Source organism: Corapipo altera, unplaced genomic scaffold (genome assembly GCF_003945725.1).
Source record: "Corapipo altera isolate COAL_440 unplaced genomic scaffold, ASM394572v1 98, whole genome shotgun sequence".
Lineage (NCBI taxonomy): Eukaryota > Metazoa > Chordata > Aves > Passeriformes > Pipridae > Corapipo > Corapipo altera.
Genome location: NW_020884914.1, coordinates 6,091,526 through 6,101,121, shown reverse-complemented (window position 1 = coordinate 6,101,121; position 9,596 = coordinate 6,091,526). Strand labels below are relative to the sequence as shown.

General features: G+C 56.0%; 3 protein-coding genes across 3 annotated transcripts; all 3 read right to left on the bottom strand.

Moving 5' to 3' along the window:
- Positions 1 to 494: 494 nt before the first annotated feature.
- On the bottom strand, positions 495 to 1,344 carry LOC113952584 (hemoglobin subunit alpha-A). Its single transcript, XM_027654805.1, has 3 exons — positions 1,181 to 1,344; positions 826 to 1,030; positions 495 to 724 (listed from the first exon to the last, which is right to left on the bottom strand). The coding sequence occupies exons 1-3, from the start codon at positions 1,273 to 1,275 to the stop codon at positions 596 to 598; spliced, it is 429 nt and encodes a 142-aa protein (XP_027510606.1). The 5' UTR covers positions 1,276 to 1,344; the 3' UTR covers positions 495 to 595.
- Positions 1,345 to 3,587: 2,243 nt separating this feature from the next.
- LOC113952586 (hemoglobin subunit alpha-D) lies at positions 3,588 to 4,661 on the bottom strand. The gene is made up of 3 exons (XM_027654807.1): positions 4,513 to 4,661; positions 4,195 to 4,399; positions 3,588 to 3,763 (listed from the first exon to the last, which is right to left on the bottom strand). Exons 1-3 carry the CDS (start codon positions 4,602 to 4,604, stop codon positions 3,635 to 3,637), a joined length of 426 nt encoding a protein of 141 aa, XP_027510608.1. The 5' UTR covers positions 4,605 to 4,661; the 3' UTR covers positions 3,588 to 3,634.
- Positions 4,662 to 7,093: 2,432 nt separating this feature from the next.
- On the bottom strand, positions 7,094 to 9,187 carry LOC113952585 (hemoglobin subunit pi). The gene is made up of 3 exons (XM_027654806.1): positions 9,051 to 9,187; positions 7,826 to 8,030; positions 7,094 to 7,318 (listed from the first exon to the last, which is right to left on the bottom strand). The coding sequence occupies exons 1-3, from the start codon at positions 9,143 to 9,145 to the stop codon at positions 7,190 to 7,192; spliced, it is 429 nt and encodes a 142-aa protein (XP_027510607.1). The 5' UTR covers positions 9,146 to 9,187; the 3' UTR covers positions 7,094 to 7,189.
- Between the last annotated feature and the right edge of the window lie 409 nt (positions 9,188 to 9,596).

The following is a 9,596-nucleotide window of genomic DNA, read 5'->3' as shown; positions in this document are numbered from 1 at the left end:
TACACTACTACACAGCTCTGTGTGCTGGGGGTGCACAGAGAGATGTCCTGGGGTGCCCTCACTGTGCCACCACGCAGAGGGGCAGAGGTGCAGGGAGCCCCTGTACCCCACCATCTCCCACGAGCATTTCCAGAAGGAGCTGCCCTACGACAATTCGTCCTGAACAAGGGGTGCATGTGGCTGGTGGTGCAAGGGGGGATCCCAGCGTGGAGCCCTGGTGGGACAGCCTGGACAGGTTGGGGCTGCAGGAAGCCCCTGATCCTCTGTGAGTCTTTTCCCTCTGCTGGTGTCTGGAAATGCTCTGCTTGCTCCCAGAGCCCCATGGCTGGCAGAGCAGTGTCTGCCTGTTGGGTAACCACCCCCCAAACACTGCTAAACCAGTGCCCATTTCCTCCATGTGCCCACCTGGCAGGGGGACCCCCCAGTCCAGACCCCCGAAGCAGATCCCTCCTGCTCCCTCCCTGCAGGCAGCAAACAGAGCAGGACACCAGAGCTGGAGCACAAATGCAAGAGATTTTATTTCAGAACATTTGACTGCTCGCTGTTGGAGGGCTGGTGGTGCCCCTTGGGTCCAGCTCCAGCCACGGTACACGTCTTAACGGTACTTGGCAGTCAGGACAGTTCCCACGGCGCACAGGAACTTGTCCAGGGAAGCGTGGACCTCCGGGGTCAGGAGAGCGGGGTTGTGGCTGGCCACCACCACCAGGAAGCACTGGCCCAGCAGCTGGAAGGCAAAAGGAGATGATGAGCAAGGGGGTGAGGCGAGGGGGTGGCCAAGGGGTGCAGGAGGGGAGCAGGGCTGGTCGCCCCTTCCCAGGTGCTCACTTTGAAGTTGACAGGGTCCACGCGGAGTTTTTGGGCATGGAGGTCACTGAGCTTGGAGAGGGCACCGGCGATGTCATCGACGTGGTTGGCAGCTTCGACCAGGGCAGCCGCCACCTTCTTGCCATGACCCTTGACCTGAGCAGAGCCCTTTCCCAGGTCGAAGTGGGGGAAGTAGGTCTTGGTCTGGGGGTAGGTGGCGAACATCCTGCGGAACAGACGGGTTCAGGGACAGGTGAGACAGGGACAGAGACATAGGGCAGAGACAGCTGCGGATGGGGAGAGAATGGGAGCAGATGGGAGGGACTCGGGGATGGAGACGAGAGGAGAGAAGGTCCCGCCAGGAACGGACACGTACCTCTCCAGGGTCTCGGCGCCAAACTCTTCGGCTTGGCCGCCGATTTTGGAGAAGACGGTCTTGACGTTGCTCTTGTCGGCACTGGACAGCACCATGATGTCACCTTCGCCCTGGCAGCCCCCAGCACGGGTGTCCCCGCTGGCGGCCGCCGCCCTTATATGCTGTGCTGGGGCCCCGCCCGCCCCCTTGTCCCGCCCCGCTCTGGCCCCGTCCCGGGGCGCTGGACCCCGGCCAGGAGCGGCCGCCGCCCGACCCCCCCGCCCCGCTCCTCCCGACCCCGGCACCGGCGGGGGGGCTGTGCCCCGGCACCCCCGGGTCGGGCCGGGGGGGGTCGGGGCTTGTTTCAGCGCAGGCGGTGGTTTGCCCCTCTGGCACAAGCTGACAGTAGGGTTAGGCTTAGGGTTAGGATGAGATTTAGGTTCAGGTATAGGGTTCGGGCTGGCTTGGGTTGAGGTCGGGTCTGCACTGGCACCGGCGGAGGAGCTGCCGTGTGTCCCCTCCCAGCGCGGAGTGGGACACGGGCTGAGGAGCCCCGGGCATAGCCTGGATGGGTTCTGGCCAGGCGGTGGGGACAGGAGCGTGGGGGAGTCTGTGCCCCACAGGCTGAGCCCAACACCCTCGACTCCCACTCACAGCCCGTGGGCCCCTGCACGTACAGACCGGGCCATCCAGCAGAGCTCCCACACACGCGTGAGCTGCCGCGGTACATGCACTGCCCCTACACACACTGCCGTCTGACACGGCCCCTGCACATCCTTGCACACACCTGTGTATATACACCGTACACTATACACTAGACACGTCCCCCACCATCCAACACAGCCCCTGAGCACGCAGCTGCCCTGCTGCACCCCCTGCTCTCGTTCCCTCAGTGCCCCTGAACCCCTGTACCCCACAGCGTGTGCCCTCTTCAGCCCCTGCTCCTCGAACCACCGTCCCATCCCTCTGCACACAGACCCCGGAGCTCCCCTGCCCCAGCCCTCTCTCCTGCTCACAGCCTGTGCTGGTGCCAGTGCTGTGGGGACTGGGGGACTCCTGGGAAGGGGGGACACCTGGCAGAGCCCACGGGGATCGGCACTGCTGCCAGTGCTGTGGGAAGGAACACACTCTGGGCCACGGTGGTTTATGGCCAGACCCATGTGCCTCAAATGATGAAGATGAGGAGGGTGACAAGGGCAAGGTAGATGAGGATGGTGAAGAAGATGAGGAGGGTGAAGGGGCTTGTGGAGCTTCCAGTAGGTTTGGGAGCTGGCACAGTCCAGCAGGGGACAGTTCACACCCGTGTTTCCTCCATTGCCGACGGTTCTTATCGTTTGTGTTTGGGGGAGATTAGCTCGGTCTGGCACCAATTCAGAGTGGGGAGGGACAGGGGGGGGCTGATCTTCTGGGAAGCAGCGGCAGGACAGCCTGTGTGCATTGGGGGGAAGGTGCCAAGGCAGCAGAACACTTCAGACCGGTGGCACAAGAATAAATGGGTGTAAATGCACATGAGCACACTGGGATGTAGACTGGGATGTGTCTGAGGATGGAGGATAAGCGCTGTGGGTTCACCTGCAGGAGCAGGGGCCGGCATGGCCAAGGACTGTCAGCCGTGTTTGTGTGCAGGCAGGGTCCCTGCACACCCCATACCTGCCTTCTGCCTGCACTTGGACACCCCAGGCACCCCTCTCCTGCAGGACCTCATCTCCTTCCTCCGGTGTCACAGCACAGAGCAAAACCAGGGCTAGTTTAGTGTCTCACAGCCCATCAACTGTGACCAGGGATTTTTTTAAATTCAGGTTCCAAAGCCTTGAAACCAGCGTCCCTGTGCTGGACTGCAGCTCTGCCCACCCCACTCCGAGCCTGCCCATGTCCCAGGGGAGGTGCAGACACCTGGGATGGGTGCAGGGGCTCTTCCCTGCCAGCCAGCTGGGATTTGTGGCTCAGGGGCTTTGTGCTTAATGATCTGTGGTGGATTTTTTTCACTCCCATGAATTCTCTGATTGCTTTTGGAGCCCATGCAAGCAACTTAGCTCCCACAGCATCCCTAACAAAGTCCCAAACAGCCATCTTGATAGATGGAGAAAGGCAGGATTAATCCTCCCCCACCCACCCACCCCGAGAATCCTTCAAAGGGACGCAAGGGCCAAATTTGTCTTGGCACAGCCTTTCCCCTGCTCCCTGGAGGGGTGCAGGCACAGCCAGTGCCAGGCTGAACTACATTCCAGGGGTCCTGCTGTCGGCTGCATCCCATGCTGGGGAGGGGTGGAAGCAGGTAGGACCCCGGTAGACACCCACGGAGCCCATGGCCAGTGCTACCCTTCCTGTACCAAAGCTGGTCTCACTGGTAGCCCCTTCCCCCCGGCAGGAGCACTGCCACTCTCCAGCCCACCCCAGCCCTCGGCCCCGGCACAGACGGACTCAGCGCTGCGGCAAAAGAGTCTTTATTGGCGGCACACGGGCACAGGTGGCAGCTCATCTGTACTTCTCAGCCAGCACGGAGGCCACGGCCGACATGAACTTGTCGACGGCAGAGTGGATCTGGGGGGTGTAGTCCTTCCCCAGGTGCACGGCCAGCACCACCTGGAGGCACTGCGCCAGCAGCTGCGAGGAAAAACGGGGCTAAGCACCGCTGCTACAGCCCCGGGGCCCCTTCCCAGTCCCTGCCTCTTGTCCCCTCTCCCCCAGTCTCCATCCCCCATCCCCTGCTCCCCATCCTGATCCCTGTCCCTTGTCCCCTGTCCCCCATCCTGATCCCTGTCCCCCATCCCCTGTCCCCCAGTCTCCATCCCCCATCCCCTGTCCCCCATCTCAAACCCTGTCCACTGTCCCTCATCCTCTGTTTCCCATCCCCATCCCCCATCCTGATCCCCATCAGCCACCTCTTCTCCCCCATCCTCTATCCCCCGTCCCCCGTCCCTCATCCCCTGTCCCCCATCCTGATCCCAATCCTCCATCCCCTGTCCTCCATTCTCCATCCCCATCCTCATCCCCCATCCCTGTCCCCCATCCCCTGCCCCCTGTCCCCCGCCTGCCTTGAAGTTGACGGGGTCCACACGCAGGTTGTAGGCGTGCAGGTTGCTGAGCTCAGACAGAGCCTGGCTCAGGTTGTCCAGGTTCTTGACGGCAGTGCCCAGGGCAGCCACCACCTTCTTGCCATGGCCACGGATCTGGTCAGAGCCATGGTGCAGGTCGAAGTGGGGGAAGTAGGTCTTGGTCGAGGGGTAGGCGGCGAACATCCTGGGGGAGCGGGACAGTCAGAGGTGCTCGCCCAGCCGGACCCACCACACCGGCCCCTCCGTGGGGCTCCCACCCACTCATCCCCTTTGCCCAGGGGGTCCCCAAGCCTGCACCTCTCCAGGGTCTCAGCTCCAACATCCTCCTGGCAGCCGGACACCTTATCCCAGACCTGCTGGACCAGCTTCTTGTCCTCGGCGGTCAGCATGGCGGCGGTTGGAGTAGGCAGGGATTGGTGGCAGCAGCACCCCTGGGGACGCCCTCTTATAGCTGCCAGCAGCCCTGCCTGGCCTTATCTTATCACACCGAGGGGCGGGGGCACAGCCGGCCCAGGGAGTGGCTGTGGCTCTGCCTCGGGGGCCCCGGCTGCCTTGGGGGGCCCAGCCCTAAGGAGGCCCCCGGGGGGCCCGGCTACCCTGCCCTGCCCCACTGCACCAGCCCCACACCAGGCTGGGGGCTGGGGGCAGCACCTTGCCAGGCTGCCCCTTGGGGATGTCCCGTGGGTGTCACAGCCTTGTCTGCCCTGGCCAGAATGTCCTCAAGCCTCTTGTTGTGACCCACCAGTCCCCCTGGATGGGCCAGGGCCCTGCCTGGCTCTGTGGGTGTTGGGGTGAGTCCCACAAGTGTCCCTGGTCCTCATGTCCTCCAGGCTCTGGCACATCCAGCCCCTCTCTGCCCCAAGGGACCCCATGGCCTCTGAGTATGAGCCACGGGTCACGCTGGGGGTCTGCCATGACAAACACCATCCCTCCAGCAGCCTGGAGACACCTGGGCAGGGAAGGGGATGTGCCTGAGGATGGAGGGTAAGCGCTGTGACCCAGTCTGTCCTGAGATGCTTGTCAGGCCTGGGCTCCTGCCCTTCTTCCCACCATGGCATGTGCTCCTGCCTCTCCCCATAAACACTGGGACATCCAGTAAGGGTACATGGTGGTTGGACATACAACCATAGAATTATGGAATAATAGAATCATTCAGGTTGGAAAAGCCCTCTATTAAGTCCAACCATTAACCCAGCACTGCCAAGGCCAACACTAAACCGTGTCCCCAGGTGCCACACCTACACACCTTCTAAATCCCTCCAGGAATGGTGGCTTCACTACTGCCTTGGGCAGCCTGTTCCAGGGCTTGGCAACCCTTTCCACAAAGCAATTTTTCCTAATATCCAACCTAAACCTCCCCTAGTGCAACTTGAGGCCAGCTCCTCTGACTGCCACATCCTTCTCTCAGCCTCTGGGACATACCAGATGCTGACCACCTAAGTCATGGATTTAAACCTGCAGATTAGCCAAGACCCACAGATTCAGAATGTTTTAAAAGCTGCTGTGGCACACTGAGTGACAGGTTTAGAGCCATTTGGTGGCCTGAGAGCTTCTGCACCACCTTTTTCCCCCTTGCCCAAACCCAGTCCCTAAATTCCATGAATGAGACAAGAATCACTGCTTGCAGTGCCAGCTCAGGCTGTCTATCAGAGCAGGCTTAAGGCTTTGCACCCACCTTTTCATGTCAGAAGTCCTCTGAGATGGGAGCTCAGGTGGTGCTGTGCTTTAGATTTTTGGCCAAACCGGCCCTGGTAACAGGCTGATGTTCCAGATTTTTCTGAGCAGCATTTGCACAGAATCAAGGCTGTCTCTGCTTTTCACTCTCCCCCCACCCAGGGAATAATTGATTTTAGGGTAGTGAGAGGGAAGACAACCAGATGAGCCTAATTAACCAAAAAGGTATTTCATACCATATAACTCCATGCTCAGCAATAAAATGGAAAAGAGAGGGTTTAAGGGAGTTTTAGGCGGGGGGGTTAAGCTTCTTTTTTGCTCAGGAACTGGTTGGACATCAGTTTACCCATGAAATGCAGTGATTGCCTTTGTGTCAACTGTTTTGTTTTGTTTTCTTCCCTCTTCTTCCACTTATTCTTCACTTATTAAACAATAATTTCTGTTTGTTTGATCTTGACCCCCAATTTTTCTTGCTTTTATTCTTCCTTTCTTCTTCTCCTCATCCAGTTGAAGGGGGGCAGTGAGTGAGTGAGTGACTGTGTAGTGCTTAGCTGCCTGCTGGGGTTAACCCACAACAGGTATAGATGGAGAATCCCTCACCTTCCCAAATTTCAAATCCATGTAAAATTCCCCACATTAAAATCAGAAATGTCAAGCTGAGGGGATGGTCCCTTTAGCAAACCTGTCTAGCAGGTGTTCATGAAGCACATTAGATACCATGTCCATACCCCATGGACAGAGGCATGAAAAGACAATGCCCAGCATCACAACACATGGCAACATAGGTTTTGTTCCCAACAGGCTGGGATGGGTTTTGGATAGGCCTAACAAAAAGCCTGGGCCTGTTCCACATCCTAGCAGGGCAAAAGACTCTTTCCTGGTCAGCCTGTAAACAGTCTGTGGTGGACATACCTTGGTGAGCAGCAGCAGCCACAGGGCTGTAGCCTGTTCTGGGCACCTGCTCAGTGGTGTGTTGTTCCCGCTGAATATTACATTATTCCCACTGAATTTGTACATCTTAGCACATGAACTGGTATACTAATTCATGAGTATGTGAATTAGTACAAGAATTTACAAAGCTTGCTCTTTCCCCCTCCATTTCAGAACACCCCTGCCTGCACAGTCAGGTGCAGGTGGCACACATGGAGATAAAAGCGCAGAGACCATTGCTCACATTTGAATTATTTATTGGGTTTTGCAGATGACCAAACCCCTGCAGTGGGGATTTGAGAGCGCTGCCTAGGAAGGGGTGATTCCCCAGAGCCTGAGATGTGCCTCCCTCACCCTCTGTGGAGGCCATTTATCTGTACTTCTCAGTCAGGACAGAGGAGACACTGGACAGGAACTTGTCCCATGCAGCATGAACTTCTGGGGTGAAGTCACTGGGATAGCGGGCAGCCACGGAGCACAGGATACAGTGGGAAAGCAGCTGTAGGGAAAAACAGGGTTAAATCCACCATGATTAGTATCAGATGTTAGTCTAGGGGTTTGCAATGGAGCTTGGGCCCAGCATGCTCTGGGATGATAACTACATGTCTCAACCAAAAGGGTAAAAGGCACTGCTTGCTCCCACTCCCTCTTCCAATTGTCCCTTCCTTCCTCACCAAAGGGAAATGCAACAAAGTGGAAATGTTTAGAATTTATTAAGACTTTGTTCAAGGTGATGTAGACTGATGTGTGAGGGGGATTCATGAATTACAGCAAAGGCAGTAGAGACTCGAGTCTGTCTAACACAAACCATAGGAGCCCCCTGACCAGTTCTTTGCCTGCACTAGGCCAGATCTTTCACTAAAAGATCCAATCTCAGGTTAAAAATCAGGTGGCCAACACGCCGTGCAGTGCAGTCAGGGATCAAGGTGCCATTAGCCCAAGTGACCTGTGGTCTCTAATTCTGTGATGGCAGTTTCCCCCCGTGGAAGTGTCCGTGCTCACTCACCTTGAAGTTCACGGGGTCCACGCGGAGGATGTAAGCGTGCAGCTCGCTGAGCTTGGCCAAAGCTCCTCGAATGTCATCAATGTGCTTCACGGCTTCCCCGATGGCATTCATGACCTTGGAGCCGTGACCACGAAGCTGAGCCGAGCCTTGGCTGAGATCGAAGTGAGGGAAGTAGGTTTTCGTCTGGGGGTAGCTGGAGAAAAGCCTGGAGGAGAACACGAGAATGAGGGTCAGCAGTGGAAATGGCATCCATGTGGTGGTAAAAACCCTGAGCAAGTGTAGTGCAAACCTTCAGCTCCTTCAGTGGTGTAACAGAGCTTTGGGGGCTTGAAGTTTGCATTGGGAAGGTCTTTCTGCTCTTAAAGCTCTCCTGCAGCACGTGCAGATTGGACAGCAGGCTAATCTGTGCGTACTTGAGAAGAATTAAATAATTTAAAACCTAATGTATTTATGCTTTTGTTTGTTTTTAATAAAAGATAGCCCCAAATTGTACCAAATTTCCTCTTGTACACTGTAACCCAGTTTCCAGGACCTTCAAACTAAAATGAGCCGAACAAACCAGAATCAATGTGAGTGGTACTCAGAGTCCTGGAAGGAGAATCACAATACTTTATAGTGAGCTGTAAATAAAATTTAAATAACGTGGAAAAAGATAAGAATTTCTGAACAATTTCCAGACTATTATCTCTTTTTTGCCAGCTTGCTTAATTGGTATGAATCTTGGATTACTGTGTGGTGCTGCATGCAGGGCATCCAGTTGTCTTTTTTTCCTAAGGGTTTGTTACTTATCAACTGGAACAATGAGATCTGAGTATTCAGTGAATTTAGTGGATAGCTATTATTTTAGAAATGGTAAGAGAAAGTGCATCATTTGTACAATAAACCACTTCAAGTTCATCCCCTAACAGGGATAATGCTGTTTCAGGACACTGAGTATAAATGACTTTGAATTCCTTCCCAGTGCTCCTGGCTATGAATTCTTCTGAATTGCTATAAAGAGAAAAAAAAGCCTATTGAATTGTTTAGAAAGTAGTGGCTTGCCATGAGATTTTGAAGCATTTAGTAGCCCAGATATAATTCCTGATGATTACATTGCAAACAACACAACTCCCCATCAACTCTCAGCGGTCCCAGCCTGCTCTCGCTCACCCAGGTTCGACCTGGGATGCATCCCAACAGCGATGCCCTGTGAGGGACCCTCCCTGGGGGAGTGCTGGGGCCTTACCTCTCCAGTGATTCTGCCCCGATGGCATCGGCTTGGGTGGCCACCTTGGCCCAGATGGTGACCACGGCGGCTTTCTCGGCTTGGGTCAGCGTCATCGTGCAGGAGGTGCTGGCTCTGTCCCTTGCAGTGACCGCTCGGAGCAGGTTTGGACTCCCCACCTCGGCAGCCCTGGTTATAAAGGGGAAGGGGAGAGCGGACCTTGGTGCCTGTCCACACTCATTGGTCACTCCAGAGGCCCTCCCATGGAGCGGGAGACACTTATCTCCCCGAGGAGCAATGGCTATTTCGGCCTGGGTCAGTGCACTGCCCTCCTCTCCCACTGGCCTTATCAGCTTCTTGCTTCATAACAAAACAGCTGCGTGGCCCAAAGAAATTGTCTGGACACATATTGATACATGAACAGAGAGATAATGCTGGGAAATTCCATTGATGAAGGGTTAGGACGCATCTTTAAGCTGAGGAGCATACGGACTTCAAGCATACCAAGGAGCTTGGAGAGGAATCTGCATTTCCTCCCTTGGTTCACAAATGTGAACACAAGACTCT